Raw genomic sequence first — 17,761 nt, 5'->3', positions numbered from 1 at the left:
CCCGTCCCAACCCGGTTTATTTTTCCTTCTTGCCATGGTTTGAAAAGAATTAATTTTCTAGGTCATTTTGCATGGGATCAGAACAAGGATCTGCAGCTGAGCCCATGGAAGAGAGAAGCGCGCGCACGCAGCCGCACGGCGCAGCACAGCAGAACGCCAGGCATGGGCTGCCAGCGTGCAGGCGGCCAAAAAGCAGACGGGAAAACCAAACCGGGGACGTTAGTGGGGAGAAACTGGGACATTGCAGCCCCGGCGGTATCCGATTTCAAAAGCCCATGTCTTACCACAGACGCATGTCTCGGAGCTCTGCATTTCACAGCAGCAGCATGGGGTTATGTGTTCCCCTCGAAGCATGAACAAAGCTGCCATGAATGCTAACGCTCCGAGCCAGCTGGGGCAGGGGAAGGGGAAGGAGTTCTGTGAGCTCTCACCTCGGCCCCGCAGCGCATGGGCAATGCCGTATGGATCCTAGTGGCCATCCCCTGCCCATGGCTGCATCCATTCACCCTGAACTCTATCTGGGGGGGGATGGACTCTATTGCTCAGCACCCCAGGGCAGGCAGCCCCGTCTGTCTCACTAGGTGGCACCAACAGCTCCAAAGACCGGCCCTGCCCCTCCCCGCATTGGGGTCCCAGGCCTTACATCAGGCTTGGGAGTACCAGGGTGCTTGGCACGGCCCTAATGCCCTGAGCAGGCCAGGGGCCAGCAGGGATGTGCCTTGCCAAAGGAGCAGTTACACAGGACGGGGCTCAGAGGGATGTGGGAGCTACTGGTATTCCCACCTGCCTCCATCTTTCCCATTGTCATTTTGGGCAGTGAAAGCTGGGGGGCTCAGCAGGGGCCCTCCATGTGCTGTTTGCTTTGCTCTGTCCTGAATCGGTGTGTTCCTGTGCCCACTCCAGCCTGGCACCCATGCAGCCCCCCAGCATGTTTGTTCCATCACTGCACAGAGGTAGCACAAGCCGCCCTAATGTGTAGGGAAGAAGGAGAAAAAAAGCAGGAAAAGCAGCAGGGAGATATTGAATCCAGGCCCATCAGCAGCTGAAGTGCTGCTCTTTGGTGAGGCTGTGCTGGAAGGTTGTGTCTCTGGCTGGGATTCAGAGAGCAGCTCTATAACAGCTGAGAAGGGGGCAGGGAGCAGGGGCTCCCAGCACGCTTCAGCTCCAGGTTTTGCTGTGTGTTTTCTGACACATGTGCTGAGCTGAACTCCTGATAAGCCATTCCTCCCAGCAGTAAATCAACCACCGGCAGCCGAGCTTTCTCCAGTTTCTCCTCCCAGAGCCAACACTTGGGCTTCCTGGAGGGTCCAGCTCTGAGTGAGCCCGGGGGGTCCCGGTGGCTGTTAACCCCTTGGACTGCCCAAGGGATCTGCCCCGTCCTAGAGGCTGGCTCCAGAGGGAGATGCTGTGATGGAACCAAAGGTGGGGCTCAGTCACACCCATCACTCCCCATCGTGACTTGCAGATATCACCCTGGGTGCTGGGTTAGGGTCCCTTGGCACGCGGTCTGTGCCAAGAAATGCTGGAGGAACTCAGCCACTCTCAGTGCTAGCTGTTTGCAGAGAGGGTGTGGAGTTAACGAGTGCTGATAAGTCCTGGGTCTGGTCACTGATGGACCCACCTGTGCCTTCTGTGTCGCAGCACCTGCAGCAGGACTGGGCACAAAGAGAGCAGGGCTCTGCAGCAAGGGCAGGCAGGGAGTGCATGCATACATGCAGGGCATGGAAGCAGGCAGAATGTGCGTGCACAGTGTGGAAGCAGACAAGGTGGAAGCAGGGCAGCTCAAAGCCAGCAGTTACGAAGGGCTGTGGCTCGGTTGGAAGCTGCAGCTGGGCTGGCTGCTCCCTGCAATGACCTCAGCGCCTCTGCCCCTGCAAGAGCACATGTCGCCTGGTGGGGATTGATTTAACACGTGTGGTGGAGGAAATCGCTCTCACTTGCTCTCTTTGTGCTGGGCTGGGTCTCCCAGCTCGGGCCTTGGCCCTCTCTCCTTTCCCAGCTGGTGTGAACACAGACAGGGAAACAGGATAGGTGGAGGATGAGCCCAGAGCCACTGCAAATGGGCAGGATGGGAGGAAGAGAGCAAAGGGCTGTGGGGCTGCTTCATACACGAGCTCCCAGAGTGAGGACCCCAGGGATGTGACCAGGAGGGGCACAGGGCAGGAACCAAGAGACCCCCCCCGCCTGAGCCAAGGGGGTCAGCTTCTCTATGCTGATATCCCCTGGGCTTCTTTGAGGGGTGGAAGCACCTGCTCAGAGGGCACTGACTGTGGGGTTTGGGTGTGATGGGGCGAGCTTAGTGGCTGAGGGATGCGGCGAGATGCCATGGGATGCTATGGGATGCTGCAGGCACATCTCCTGGTCTCGCAGTCAGCATCACCCCCACCCTCCCAACCCCCTCCAGGCGCGCCCCTTACCGACGGTACTGCCCTTTCGCCTTCCCGAAACCGGGGTCCCAGGGGTCCTTCACCATGGGCTGCATGTACTTGACCTGCGCGTATCCGGCCGCTCCTCCCGCCGCCGCTGCACGAAGGCCAACCAGCAGCAGCAGCAGCAGCAGCACCGCAGCGTCCGGCAGCATCCTGTTCCACAATGCTCCTGTGGACAGAGCAGCAGTGAGGGGGGGCCCCGGCAGCACCGCGATGCGCACCCCACGTCCCGTGAGGATCGGTGAGCAGCACACAGCCAGCTCTCCAGGAAAGGCCCCAAAGGGAGCGGAACCCCCCTCCAGTGCAATTTCCCATTGGTTTATGCACCCCTGGGTGCGTGGAAAACCCCTGTGGGAGCAGCAGCCCCAGCCTGAAGCGCCTGCTTATTGGATATAAACACCCTCTGCACAGACACCTCTCCCCCTGCAACGTTTTCAGTGCTGGATTGATTTGCAAAGGGCACTTATTTTTGGAAGCTTAAAGAACACGTGATGGCAAGAAGCTTTGCTGATTGTTTCCCTCCTCCTTGCAATAATTGACCCGTGGTGGTAATTAATGAGCATTAAGCCCTTCTTCGCCTCTCCCCGCCGGGGCAGGGCTGCTGCGCGCTGGGATTTCATCGGAATTTCCTGGATGGTTTTTGCTGAAACAGCAGTGAGAAAAAGAAGAAAGCTGCGGCTCAGAGGGGAGAAATAAATACATCAACACAAATAAAATTAAAGCAATTAAGCAAAGGGAACAGGGCTGCTCCCTGGACAGGTGTTGGACGGGTTCTGCGTGGCGCTGGGCAGTGCAGGAGGAGCGCCGTGCTGCTGTCTGTCTGCGGGGTTTAGCAGAGGAACGCTTCTCTTTATGAAGCATTATTTTACAGGGATCTGTTTAAGGGGGGGAAAAATCCCATTTTAAGGGATTGCAGCTGTAAAAATATGGTTTCTGCTAAATAAAAGAGGAGAACAAACCCCTGAATCAGCTATTTATTTGTTTGCCTTACCTGGAATGACCCCCGTGCCTCTGGATCTGACTTCATCCCATCCCCTCCTTCCCCATCTCTCTTCTCTGGCACCCAGGCCTTACCCAGCCCTGTCCCCCCGTGGCACAGTGTCCCCATGGGATGCTCCTGGCTGTTCCACTCTTTGGGAGCAGTGCCTGGCACAGCACAGCCAGAGCAGAAGGAGATGTGTGCTCTCCCTTAACACAGCTGAGTGGTTCTGCAGAACTCCCCGTGGGCTGTGCGGCTGGGATGAGGTGTGGGACCAGGGGCTGGAAGTTGACTTCATAATAACCAAAGGGAGCCATCTGGAGATCTGTATGATGAACAAAGTGTGCGCAGTGTGTGTGAGGCTCTTTCATGCCCAAGAGCTGTGTAATCAGCAGCGCTGATTAATTGCTATTAGCAGCTACGCAATGGGTCCATCCTTTGGAGGCTGTGAGCTGGGGCTGCTCCTCCCATAGGGCCAGGAGCCAGCTGGGTGCCACCAGCAGGGATGCTCCCCATGCTCCCAGCTGTGGGGAGATGACCTGGAGACCCTGGTACGGCACAGAGACCCCTGGTATGGCACAGAGATCTCCGTTATTGAACGGAGAGCCTTGGTATGGCACAGAAACCTCCGGTATGACATGGAGAACCCTGGTGCAGCACGGAGACCCCTGGCACGGCACCAACACTTCTGGTATGGCACAGAGACCCCTGATACAGTGTGGAGACCCCTGGTATGGTGTGGTGGCACGGCACAGAGACCCCTGGCACAGCACAGAGACCTCTGGCACGGCTTCAGAGCGCACAGCCGCTGCACTCCCCCGGCACCGCGTGAGCAGGACGTGTTAAAAACCCCTGGCACGCAATGAAAGCACCAGGGAGAGAAAAATCTCACACTTTGAGTCCAAGAGCCGAGACAAGAAGTGTCACCTTGTTCTCACAGGAGCGTGGGGCCAGGGGAGCCCCGCAGACAGGCTGTGCCTTGTCCTCCCAGCACCATCCGGTGCAGCAGCGGCACCTTCTCTGCTTTCGCCCCCAGCCCCGTGTCCCAGCCCCCGGCGCGGCCCCGCTCACACAACCCCGCACTTGTTCATAGGGCTGTGGCTGATTTATGTTTGCTGTTATTTAAATATTAACGACGGGGCCAGCAGGCAGCGCCCGCTCACTCCGAGGCTAATTATTTTTAAGTCAATATAGGCAGTCTGCGGGGGACCTGCGCTTGTGGTTGGAGGTCAGTGAAGTGGAGAAGTTGTTTAAACACAGCAGTAATAGCCCTATCAATGCTGGGCACAGCAATCCCAGATCCGATCCTGGATCCAACCGGAGCTGTACCAACCTCTGGCCACACTCATGAGCCATCAAGAGAGCTGACACTGCTCCGTGCCCATCTCTCGGGCACGGGGATAATTGAGCATGGGGATGGGTGCAGCACTGCATAGCAAAACGCGTCCCCTATCTCTGGGTGGACACTGCAAGGAGAAAGCTTGGGCAGCATCAGCACGTGGGTGGGCTGCACTTGGCCGCCACCAGGTCCCATCCAGCAGCTCCATCCCCGGTCATTTGCAATAAAAAAATACAGCAGGGAGGGTTTCCAAGCCCAACACGGGGCTGGATGGACTCCAGCAGGAGGCAAATGATTGGGTTTGTGCTACGCATGTTTTAAAAATAATAATAAAAGGAGGCGAAAACGAAAAGTGAGCTATTGAAAGGGAGAGTGAGCACGGTGTTTCCGCAGGACGGGCTGCGGGAGCCAAAGCAGCGCACGGCCGAGCAGCGCAGGAGCGCAGGGAGAGGTTTGGCACAGACAGCCCCTAATGCATGACGCCGGATCGCAGCCAAAAGCTGCTGTACGCGCCGCGCGGATCCAGGGCCTCGCCCGGCCTTCATCAGAGGGAACAAGAAAACATTTTCTTTGACGAAAGAAAAACATCCCACCCCATCTGCACACTGCTTCCTGCTGCCCTGGTGCACCCATGGCTGGCATTAGTACGGGGCTGGCACGGCACGGCATGGCATGGCGTGGCACAGCATCACATTGTGTGGCACAGCATGGCATCACTTCATGTTGCGTGGCAAAGCATGGCATCACATCACACGGCACAGCACAGCGTGGCATGGCATAGCATCATATTGCATGGCACAGTATGGCACGATGTGGCACAGCATCACTGCTTGGCGCAGCACAGCCTGGCATGGCATGGCATCACATTGGACAGCATGGCACAGGGTGGCACAGCATGGTGTGGCACAGCACAGCATGGTACCACATCGCATGGCACAGCATGGCATCACATGGCATCACATCAGATGACACAGCATGGCACAACATGGCACAGCACGGCACGGCATCATCACGTTGTTTGGCACAGCCCAGCATGGCGCAGCATGGAATGTCACAGCATGGCGAGGCATGGCGTGGCATGACATGGCATGATGTGGCACAGCACACTGCACTGCCCTTTGGCCCAATCACCACAGCTCACAACATGTTGCAGTCAGTGCTGGCCGTGTCCACCCACAGCACTCCGATCCAGGCAGGGGCTGCAGCCAAATTAACTGCAGAGCTGGAGGCTCCGTGCTAATTAACTCCTGCTGCACTAACAACTACCGCGGGCAATCAGAGCGCACGGGGCAGCTCGGGGCACGGCGAGGAGGAGAGCTGCAGCGGGACAAGTTGGAGGGCTGTAAGCACAGGGCTGCAGGAAGCTGCACACCAACCAGCTGCTCTGCGCACAGCTGCTGCAGAGATGGCTGCACACCCCACGCTGGGTGCTTCTCCCCATCCTGACTCGCCTCCCGGCACACCCAGGCCATGTGCAACGTGTGATGTGCAACGTGCAGTGTGCGACGTGCAGGGAGCAGAGGGAAGGACACCCTGCCCCAAAGCGATGTCCCGGGGGATGACACATGGGACGTGGCACGGATGCACACGATGCACGCCGCCCGTGGTGTCAAGGAGCCCGGATCCCCACAGCGGTGCTGACACCGATGTTGGTGCCACTGTTGATCCCACAGCTGTGGGGTCAGGGGTCAGCTAAGGCGGATTAGTGACCCTGGGTGTGCGTGTGCCGCAGAGCAGCAAGGCGTGAGCCTGCCACAGGGCACGGCTCAGGCCTTAATCCCTCACCCCCAGCTGTCAAAACCCCGGGCTGATCGTGGCTGATGCGCACCGTGATGATGGCACCGCGGTGCCTACAGAGCTGCGGATGTGCATTGGTGGGGATGTAGATCAGCATGGAAAACTAGTGCCCCAATGTGTCCAAATGTGGTGTTTCTGCTCTTACGACCCTTATCACAAACCGCTGTTTCACTGCATCCAGCAGCAGGTGGGTCCTGACTGCTGCACAGAGCGGTGTTGGCAATGCTGTGCCCACAGTGTGGTGTGATGCATCCAGGCCACGTGGGTGCTGGCAGTGCTGCAGGTCTCCGCACAAGGAGCACAAACCTTTGGGCTCATGAAGAGCAGCTCCTCACCCAGCTGTGCTCAGCCAGTTAAGAGCTCAGCCAATTAAAACTGCTCAGGACTTAAAAGCAGCACGCTGGGTCTGCTCTGCAGCTGGGTGTAGGGTGCTCTGCTTTGGGTTCAGCCTGCTTCTCTATACCCTTAGGGGACACAGGGATCTATGTGACCCTGTGGGCACGTCCCCCTGCACCCAGCCCCATGAAGGACTCCGGCTCCAACCCAGCTCTGCCAAATCTCAGACTGTGCAGCACTAATAGCAGGGTTGCCTGCCAGGTGCATAGTTGGACCAGCCAGACTGCACATGCCAAACCACAGGTATTTTATGAGACGTTTCCTGTTATGAAGACATTTTTGTGGGGTTTCTTTTTTTTCCTTCCCTTCTTCTTCCCCTCTCCTCCTCCTCCTGGTAGAATGGTGCCTTCCCAAAACCAAAGGCATGGTGTTGACTGGGAGCTGAGCCCCATTCAGTGGGGGTGGTGGTGCCAATGGGGTCACGTCCATGTTGTGCATCACCTGCTGGGCCCTATCACCCCAAACCAGAGCTGTGCATGCTGGTTTGGTGATAGTGTGCTCTGGTCCAGGCTGGAGCCTTCAGCCCTACAAGCTATGCTGTGCTGTCCCACACTGGGGCCCCAGGTTGGTTCTGCAGGGTGGGAGCTACTGCCCAGCCATGCTGAGCAGCGTGGGCACTTTGAGGGCATTTTGTTATTTGTTGCAGGTTCTCAGCACTGCTCCTTTTCCCTGCAGTGGTATGGGAACACCAAACCAACAGCTGCACAGGATCAGCCCTGAGCATCTCAAATCCCAGGCACCTGCTCAGCACCCTGCTGCACCTGCCCCTACATCACTAGAGCTCAGTCCCTGCACTCTGTTTGGGGGTGCTGAGATCCCAGCATCACCCACAAGCTGAGCCACAGGTAGTGCTGGGGGCTATGGGGCTGCTGGGGACCAGAGAGAGCTGTGGCCACTTGCCCACACCCTGGCCAAAGCCACAGCTGAGCCCCAAAAGCTGAGTGCTGGTTTGAGGCTGGGCAAAGTGGCTTGGCACTTCTCAGTCCTCCTCCAGAGTGCTTTTTTCCCCCTCTTTGATACGGTATATTTTATAAATAAATGTAATAGCATCCGTCTGCTCCCATAGGGATGGGCTGACTTGGTTTCTGGGCAGGCGCTGAGGATGTGCTTAAAGTTTGTGCCTGGGAAGCCTTCAACAGAGTTAGCACTGCTGGGAGCCCCAGCTGGGCTCCTCCTGGCACCCCATCCCTCCCCACGGCTCTGTGCTGAGCATGGAGCAGTGAGCCCTGTGCCTGATTCCTTCCAAAGGATGGATGTGCTCCATCCATCGCATCCTCGCCCCACTGTGGGGACACCTCCAGGTGAATCCCTGTGCCCTGCAGCATCCCGCTGTTCCCAGCCTGAGCACCACTGTGCTCCCTGTCCCACCCCAACAGACACATTCCCTCCTGTGTTTGCTCTGTGACACTGCAGGTGATGAGGACCTGGTGGTCCCCAAACCAAGATGACCCCCAGTTGGGGACACAAACGCTGCCTGAGTTGGGGCTGCTATGGGCTCATCCCATGCTGGGGATGTGTGGTGCCACCCCAGCACCCACAACCCCACCATTCTGGGGTAAGGGCAGGGAAATCTTGTTTGTGCTCCCCTAATATCGGCCTTCTGTTTTGCATTTGCTCTTTCTTCAAAGATACGGCGCAGCCTCTGCCAAGATTCCTGAGGAGATATCCTCAGCAATGCAGACCACGCTCCCCACCAAATTCAAAGAAAACAAATGTCAGGCCAAGGATTGATATGAAATAGTTTAAAAATGAGAAAAAGCTGCCTTAGAGCTAGGTTTACATTAAAATAAATTTCAGGACCGGGAGCCTCGGCTGCTGGGAGGGGGGCAGGAAGGATTGGGTTCTCGGGCAGTGAGGTGCTGGCCCCGCTCCCCTGGGCACTGCTCCTCCTCGGCTCCCCATCCTGCCCATCCCACGGGGCGCTGGGGATGGCACCAGGTGTGAGGCCGGCGTTGTGGGGGAACAGAGCTGGACTGGGGCCCCTCGCCTGGTCCTGCCCTCGCTGTGCCCTATAAGGATGACTGACAAGCCCAGCCTCAGCCAGCGGATTTCATGGGTTTAAGGCATGTGACTTTTTTCTGTGTTCTGTCAATTCACCCATTAAAAAAAAATAAAAAATGCGATGGCTTCCCTCACCCAGCCAGCCCCAAACACCCCATCGCTGTGGCTCAAGGCACAGCACCCTGCATGTCCCCATCCCCGCCACCCCCAGCGCTTTGCTCCACATCCCCGCTCCATCACAGCACGCGTTTTCACCCACCCTGATCCCCCCTTCCTGAGCAGATCTGTGCCGGGCTCGTTCACACCACGATTCTCAGACACCCTTCATTTATGTTATTTCATGTAATTGAATTTATGTGAGCCGCCGCGTGGTCCCAGAAAGCCTGAGGTGTGCAGTGGAAACTCTGACACGGCGCTACCAGAAACCGCGCTCCCACCCCGCGCCGCCGCCGGCTCCGGTTTCACATTTTGCTCCACGCTGAGGATGGGGTGGGGGGGCTGGGGGGCACTGCGTGATGTGCATTCAGCCGTGTCCCCCCTCTCTGCAGAGCTCAGTTCGTGGTGGGGTGAGGCAGTGCAGTGGAGCTCTGTTCTGTGCTGGGGAGATGCTGCGTGCACCCCATGGCACGTGCGCAGCTGTCGGGACGGAAGCGGGTTGGGTAAAATCAGGTCTTCTCAATTTTTCCCAGAATCTTGTTTGGAAAAAATGTGTCCGACACTGTCACAAGATGTTTCAACACCACTGAATCAGCTGTTTTGATTTTTCAGTTCGAGTTTTTTTTAATTTTTTTTTTTTTTTTTTTTTTGTAATTCCCACATTTCTTTTGTCTCAAAGTTGAAAGCCTTGCAGGGAATTCCAGCTCCTCTGGGGTCCGGGGAGTGCTCCAAACCTCTCAGCTCCCTCTGAACCCCTCAGTCAAGGCATTGACCCAGTGCTCGTCCATCCACCCACCCACCCATCGATCCATCCATCCATCCATCCATCCATCCATCCATCCAGTGTTGACCCCCCCCCACCCCATCCTCAGGACCCAGTGTTGACCAGCACCCACCACCCTGATGCTCAGCACCACGTCCCCAATGTTGGCCAAGGTTCCTGTGCACCACTGATGTCTGGGCTGAACACACAGCCTTAAACCCCAAGCGATGCCAATCTGCAGCTGTCTACCTGAAGCCATTCTACTGAGCCTCCTAATTCCCAGCGCAGTCTAACCTCTGCTCTCAGCTGCTGTAAAGAGTTTTGGGTCCCAAAGCCTCCCCCTGCCCAGACCTCAGTGTCTGTCCTCATCCCATCAGCTGAGCACTGGGGTGGCTGTGCAGAGGACAGCAGTGCCCAACCCAAGGAGAAAATGAGCACTTCTGGTCCTGAATTATGAAGGGAGCTCACAGGAGCAGCTGGCTCCAAACGAGTAGTTTTGGAGAGCTGCAGAGAAGTGGGAGATGTGTGTGAGTTCAAAGGTCTGGCAGCACCGCAGCCGGCCCTGTGTCCCAGTGCAGCAGAGAGCTCCGGACTCAGCCGTCTTTATGACCATTGATGCACAGCCAAGCAAAATGTGGGACCTGGAGTTCGAGCAGCGGTGCAAATCAGCGAAGAAGACACAGAGTATTTTCTTGCTGGGACCTACTTGTTTCTGTCAGATGAGTGGGCAGGGTTTCTCTGTTCCTGCTAAGGACACAGCCACATGCCCTCCTTGTAGGAAATGAAGCCCAAACCCTCTGGGCATGGCTGGCTGGGGCCGATGGGGGTGCACGCCCCGCTGCTCACCTCTTTCCCACATTTCTGCACCCTGCTTTGGCCAACAGCACACAAAACCCTACTGACGGAGCTTTTAAGGGCAGGTTTTGCATGAAAAAGCCAAAAGCTGGCGGCGGCGCGGGGCAGTGCCCCGTGGCACAGGGGCATGGGACAGTTCTGCCCTTTGGCCCCCGTCCTGGCAGCGCCGGGTGCAGAGCCGGGGCCGAGGGATGCATTTATTACAAAACCTTTTGTTTAGGCTTCAAGCTGGAAAAACACTCAGCTCCTATTTTCCATGCAGAGCTCCGCTCCGGGCGGTGTCATGCGGGAGCCACCCTCTGCCCACGTTCAGCACCCGCTTCCCAAACCCCACAGCGCTCCAGCCCCACGCACAGCCCAGTGCCAGCCCGGCCTCACTGCTTGTTTCCATTATAAACCAGTCTGGCAGCGAGATGGAGCTGCAGGGGCTGAGGCCGGGGGCTGTCCTCTTGCTGTCCCTTTGCTACCTCTGCCCCATGCCAGGGGAGCGGAGATGAGGCAATGCGCGGTTCATCTCCGCTTCACACGGTGTCCTTTGGCACAAAGCGCCGGGACACCATTCAGCCATCCATCCCACGGGTCTGGGATGCCACGAGGCTGCGGGGGCGGCCAGGCACCATGCTTGCCCAGGGCTGACCTCAGACCAGGCGCCTTCCGAGGACTGGAAATCACATGGGGTCCTGGAGCGGGGCACATCCGTCACCGCGCAGAGCTCCGGAGACGCGCTGTCCCCAGGGCAGGCGGGCGGCTCATCAATCCCATCTCTGTTACCAAATTGTGCAAGTGGCAGGGATGACATCCAGAGAGCCCAGGCATGCAGAGCACCCCACGGGCTGCCAGGAAAGCACAGCCCCAGGGCACTGCTGGGAAACAATGCACCTCTCCAAGCAGCAAACGGCCCAGGTGCCAGGCAGAGCCATTCCAGCCCGTGCACTCAGTGCCCGCGGGAGCAGCCCTGGGTGCGCTCATGTCTCTGCCTTCTAGGAAATGGGGAGAGCAAAGTTCTAGGAAACGGGCAGCATCAGAGCCCCTGGATTGAGCGTGCCATGCCCTGGAGAGCTCTGGGTTTCTGGCTGCTGCGCTGCTGGGCCTGCATGGGACTTCACACGCGGCAAAGAGACATGGGGAAAAAATTAACTCGACCTATTCATCCTATTTTTCTAGAGGACAATTCTAAAAGAAAATAATACAAGAGCAGAAAGCCATCCACATCCAACCCAACAGCTATTGTGTGGGGAACGGTGCAGGGAAGGGCTCTGGGAGCGGAGGGTTGGGCTGGGGGCAGTGCTGGGCTGGGTGATGCCAATGGAGCTCTGAGCTCAGCACCGAGCAGCACAACCAGCCCTGCCCCACACCGAACATCGCGGCCACGCGAGCCTTGGCGGGGCTGTGAGGTTATTTCGGGAACTTTCAGCACCACCCAGAGAGGTGTCCGATGCTTTTATTTATAAACCCGCTGGCTCCTGCCCAGCTCCATGCAGGAAAAAGCCCCGCAGAGCCAACATAAGCGGAGCCAGCAGCATCCCTGCATGATGGGAGGCGATGCCGGCTAGGGTGAGGATGCTCCAGCTCGGGGTGCTGCAGAACCAGCCCTCGTCCCTGTGTGCTGCTGCGTGGCTGTGGGTGCTGCAGCCACCCAGAGGTGAGCACAGAGGAAGCACAGTGCTCCGGGGACTGGGCTAATGGGGTCCATTTGCTGGGTAGTTCTTGGAATAACAAATTGTATCATCCAAAACAGCAAAACCACAAAAGGGGATCAGCTTGCAGCCCGGTTCACCAAAGGCCCTCGTCGGGGGCCCCGCGCTCCCCAGTCTCCAATTGGAGGAAACTCAGCGTAACCAAATGAAGCAGCACAGCCAGCCCAGAACTGCCCGAAAAGCCCACAGTGAGCTCCTCGCAGCTGGGATCTGACCCCAGGGAGCACAACACGCAGAGCAGGCGACGCTGGATCCATCCCACCCTGCAGACTGCACAGCACCCAGCACCAGCTGCTGCTGCCCGCCTGGCAATCACCCACAGCGCGGCCTCACTGGCATTTCCCTGACCTTTGGGACAAATGGGGCTGTTCCTCCCACAGCCCTGCAAATGCCAGACAGGGGGAGGCGGCTTCTGGCTGCACCCTGACCCCACAAAGGGACCGGAGGCCAAGGGGGCAAAGCTGCCGTCGCTGATGGGCTGCCAGGAAAAGCAGCAAAATCTGAGTCTACAAAGGGAGAAAAACCTTTCCTTTGCTGTGGGACAGGGCAGAAGCTGCAATGCTCCCTGTGTGCTCCTAGGGGGGGACCAGGGAAGCCCCCACCCCATCCATGCACCATGGGGAATTCGGGTCTGCCTGGCGGCGCTCTGGGTGCATTCCTGCCGTAAGCACCGCGGATTTGCTGTGCTTTAAGAAAAACGAAAAGAATGTTTCGAATGAAATTAATTCTTAGGAGCCCCACGTTTCATCAAAGCGCTGCCTGGGCACGGCTTGGCACGGGGTCAGTCCTATAGGCTGGATGGGCCTTCCCTTGGGGGAGGAAAGTGCTGGTATGGGTATAAAATGATGACAAATCATTGTCCATCCGCTGGTGGAGGAGCTCATCTGAGCTCCTGGTTTGCATTCAGCACTGACACTGCACATCCTGTGGGAAATAACTACAAGAGACCTGTGGTGAGGAACACCGTGGGTGCAACGGGAGGCGGGGAGGCAGGAGCTGGGCATGGGGCTCGTGGTGCTCGATGCCATGGTGAGCAGAGATGTAACAGAACAGCAAAAGCCCCACCATCTTCCTTCCTGCAGACAGGGGAACAATCACAACCACAAAGTCCCCCCCGCCCCAAAGCTGCTCGGGATGCTCAGTGCATCCCTGACCATGCATCAACCCAAAGCAAAGCGCAGGCGAGGTTTTGGGGTGAGGTTATCAGTGGGACCTCTCTGGGCCCCGGAGGACTGGGATTAATGGCAGGGAGCAGACAGAAGTCTCTCTGCTGTAACCCAAAGCCCCGATGTGGGGGATCGGACGCGGAGTGCCAGGTTGTGCTATCAGGATACAGCAAGAACAGGGCGCTTGTTTCTGCCCCAGCTGGTGCAGAGAATACCTTTCTGAAATCGTGGACAATGCGTGTTTGAGGCTGAAAATATGCTGCTTTGGCACAAGCCCACATAGTTAACCTCGGTGGGCACCAGCAGCTCGCACAGAGGTGGGATGGCAGAGCTCACTGCTGACCCCGCAGCGCTGGGTGCAAGCAGGAGACACGGCGATAAGTGGTGAAATTAAAGCTATGTGGAATGCAGGCAGAGCTCTGCAGCTCCTGCTGTGCCAGGGCTCTGCTGCCTTATCTGCACTGCTGTGCTGTCCTGACACCGATATCCCCTCGGCAGCGACGTGCCCCGATGTGCACCCAGGCTCTGGGTCCTAACCCTGAGGAGTGGGGCTGGAGCTGAACCAGCGTCCCCAAGGGAAAAAATGCAGCCCCAGCAGCTGAGTGAAACCGCAGCATTCTGATCGGAAGCCATAAATCGGCCCCAGGCTCTCAGCCCCCGATGAATCCTTCAAATAAACCTGGGCTGAGAGCAGGTGAGCTGCCGTGCACACCAGGTGCTGCGTGCAGGGCTGACCCCAAAGCTCAGCTGCTTCTGTGGCAATGGGGCACCCCCAGCAGTGCTTCGGGGGGCAGCCCCTCTGCAGCTCAGGGCTGTGGGGAAGGGGAGAAGCCCCGCGTGGCTGCAGAGCTGGGCACGAGGCGGTCCGGCTGCGGGGCTTTGGTTCCAGGGCGAAACAAAGAGGAGGCTCTGATTTAGGCTAATGTGCCCCAGAAGAAAGGCTGTGTCCTTGTTTGCTCCCGCGGCCGCATTGTCTGTGCATAAAGGAGGGGATCGATCTCACCTCGATACCGGAGGTATCGTCTCATTCATCTGGATGGGGCTCTTTACAAGACCCCTTCTTTACAATTTAGATCCCTGGGAACTTGGAAGGCAGCAGTGAAATAAAACCCTCCGCAGGAACAATAAAGAGGCTCTCAGCAGCCGCCAAGGGAGGTCTGCACGGGAGGTGCAGCCTCACAGACCCGGGCTTTGGGGTCTGCAGTTTGGGGGCATTCCTGGAGCCATATCCTCCCCAGGATGGCAGCGTTGCTATGGGGCTGTGAGCACTGAGCTCCACTGCAAGAGCAGAGCACTCGGCGCAAAGTGGGAGAGCGCTGGCTGTGCCTCTCCATCCCCTCACTGCCTGCGCAGAGCAGCAGGTGGAAATGCAGAGGGCTTTCTCCCTCCCTGCCAAACCCTGTCCTGCACAGAGGCGCCCGGAGAGTCTCTAAGGACAAACATCTGTGAATGGGACCGAGGGACGGGCTCGGCCCCAGGGGAGGCAGCGCAGATGAGACTCTGCTGTACAGCAGCCGGGGATTTGGCGGAGGTTCCTTCCTGAGCACCGCGTGAACTCAGATGACACCGGGGCTACGGGAGGCCACGGAGCCTCCGCAGATGTTTGAGGGGATGGGAGAACACCCCATGCGGCTGCTTTGGGGCTGCTTTGTTCCCTTCCCCTCTCCTACCAACACTCAGCTCGTGTGTGCAGCACTTGGGAATAGTGCTGGGGGGGATCCGGAGGGGACATGGGGTGTTGAGGTGAGATGTGGGGAAGGAAGGGTGCAGCTCCTACAGCAGCGGGGACACAGCGATCCGAAGTTTGCAGCCCACGGACCGCAGTGCCCAGCACGACCCCGAGCAGATGTGCTCAGGACATTGAAACCCGTCCAGCCGAGAAGGCCCCGCGCAGTTGGGTTTGATCTCGGTGCTTTGATGTCCGCAGACGATGCGCGGGGTTGTGCAGAGAGCAGACAGCCCCGGGGAGGGGGGAGGCACAGGGATGTGACTCAGGGACGGCTCCGACATAGGAGGTAAAGGAAAAGAGGCTTATGGTGTCTGCTGGCATCGGCGTTGGGCTCAGCCCTGTCCCCATTCCTGGCATCATCTGCAGCCCTACAGGGCTCTACCCTATAGGATTCCTGCGGGGCTTGGGATTTTCCGGTCACCCTCCCAAAATATCCAGGAAAGAGCAGGGCAGAGGGGCAGTGAGGCCCTGGGTGTGAGCCAGTGCCCCCCAGCCACCACAAGCAGGCAGTTAATTGCCATAATTAGGGCCCAGGGCAGAGCAAGCTGGGAAGATCTGCTTCAGTCCGACAGCCTGTGCCCCTCTGAAAGGGGAGAGCTTGGGAGGGAGAACTGGGGAAAAAAAACAACTGAAATTTGGCATCTCCTCGTCCCTCCCCTCCCGGCCTATTGGGTTGTGTTGTCACAGACGCTTTCTTTAGCGCAGGGGAATGGAAACTCTGCCGTTTCCCGAGCTGCGGACAAGTTGAAATATGAGAGAATGACAGGGGGAGCGTGTGAGAAAGGGGAAGGGAAGGGCCCTTCACGCCCCTTCCATGGGGTTAATGCGTTCTGCAGGTGGCCGTGCCCGGCGCTGTCAGAGCTGTGCTGTGTGCACAGCATGGGGAGCTCGGTGCAGTGCAGCACCCGGGGGCACGGGGGCCCACCAGTGGGATTTCTGTCCTTCATGTCACAGATGCTGTAGGGGATGGAGCATTGGAACCAGGTGCATGAGAACCAGCATCGCAGGGGATGCTGCACAGCACACAAGCAGCGAGCGCTCGGCTGCACCATGCATTGCCCACACCCCGACAGCTCTGGGACCCCTATGAACCTCTGAGCATCCCACAAACCTCTGAGCCCCCTACAAACCTCTGGAAACAAGGCTCTGCAAAGCGTCCTCCCCAGCCATACAGCTTCCTTACAGCTCCTTCACAGAGGAGTGCCCCAGACACACTGCGTGGAGCTGCCTGGAGACGAGAGCCCCCCATGGGCACCAGCCCCACACCTGAGGGCACCCCGGCTCAGGCATCACTGCTTTGCTTGAGTTCCTCCCAAAGCACTGCCCCCCAGCGTGGACTGCCAGCTCCTCCAGAGCACTCAGATACCCCCAGGGCCGTGCTTGACCCCCTGACACTTTGACCATTGGTGTGAGCCCGACTCCCCCTGCAGCACTGCTCGGAAGGGATTTCTCAACCATACGAGCACAGTGGGTGCAGAACAGCCCTGGAGGGGGGCATGGATGCTCGCCCTTTGCCAGGCTCCCACCCCACAGGAGCAGCCCAGCAGTGCCTGAAGCCCCTGCAGATGGTGTTGGGGGCTGTGACCCCAATGCAGACGGCTCCCCCCGCGCCGCTCTCCGAATGGGAAACCGAAAACCCGACGCTGTGCTGAGCCCCTGCCAAGAGCCACGGACAGAAATATCCTTGATTTCACCAAGGTGTGAATAACTTCTGACACTTCTGGGGCTTACTGCCTTCAAAATCCCCCAGCAGTCCCCATTCACACTCCGCACAACTGCGTTTCATATGAATGGAATATATGAATCACTGCAAAGAATTTAAATGCTCGTACAAAGGAAAGCTCACTCCCCGCAGCCAGGCTCTGCACAGCCTGGAACAAAGGCACGGAGGAGAAGGAGCCCAGCACAGGCTCACCCAGCACGGTGACACCCGTGGGCCCCGATGGGACCGATGTGGCATCACCTCCCGCAGCTCCGCGCCGAGCCCCCCCCAATGACAGCACCTTCCAAAGTCCTGAGGAGCCCCTGATAGCTCTCAGCTTCAATCCTCAGCCGCGGCTGGAATGAGCTGAGAGGGAAAAGTGCTTTATTTTCATTCCTTTGCCCCGGCGTGTCAGGGAGCCCCACACCCTGCAGTGCAGCAGTGCGGGATTCTGGGGGGGCCGGGGCGGCTGCTGATGGAAACCGGGTGATTCTTCCTGCAAGAATCTCTTTTTTTTTCTTCTTTTTTTTCTTTTTCTTTTTTTTTTTTTCGGAACAGTTTTGTTTTCACTGCTTCTCTCCCCCCCAGGCAATAGGGCGAGGAAGAAAAATGTAATCCGAAGCCTGGCTGGGGCTGGGGCTGCCAGAGCTCCCTGGCATCGCGCTGCCTGCCGCAGCCCGGCGGTATCCGGGGGGCAGCGTCCCCCCCTCCGTGCTCACATCGCCCCTTGACACTCATATCCTCAGCTCAGC

The 17,761-nt window shown here is 58.0% G+C and overlaps 1 protein-coding gene across 1 annotated transcript in view; it reads right to left on the bottom strand.

Moving 5' to 3' along the window:
* Positions 1-2,413: 2,413 nt before the first annotated feature.
* Positions 2,414-17,761, bottom strand: part of LOC104914315 (collagen alpha-2(VIII) chain) — an 18,706-nt gene continuing 3,358 nt past the window's right edge. The window contains 1 exon segment of the mRNA XM_031556776.1: positions 2,414-2,582. Within this exon segment, the coding sequence (XP_031412636.1) occupies positions 2,414-2,582 (169 nt within the window).

The sequence above is a fragment of the Meleagris gallopavo genome, chromosome 25 (assembly GCF_000146605.3).
Source record: "Meleagris gallopavo isolate NT-WF06-2002-E0010 breed Aviagen turkey brand Nicholas breeding stock chromosome 25, Turkey_5.1, whole genome shotgun sequence".
NCBI lineage: Eukaryota > Metazoa > Chordata > Aves > Galliformes > Phasianidae > Meleagris > Meleagris gallopavo.
Note: the sequence above shows the minus strand (reverse complement) of the source record. Positions and strands in the feature narration are given on the sequence as shown.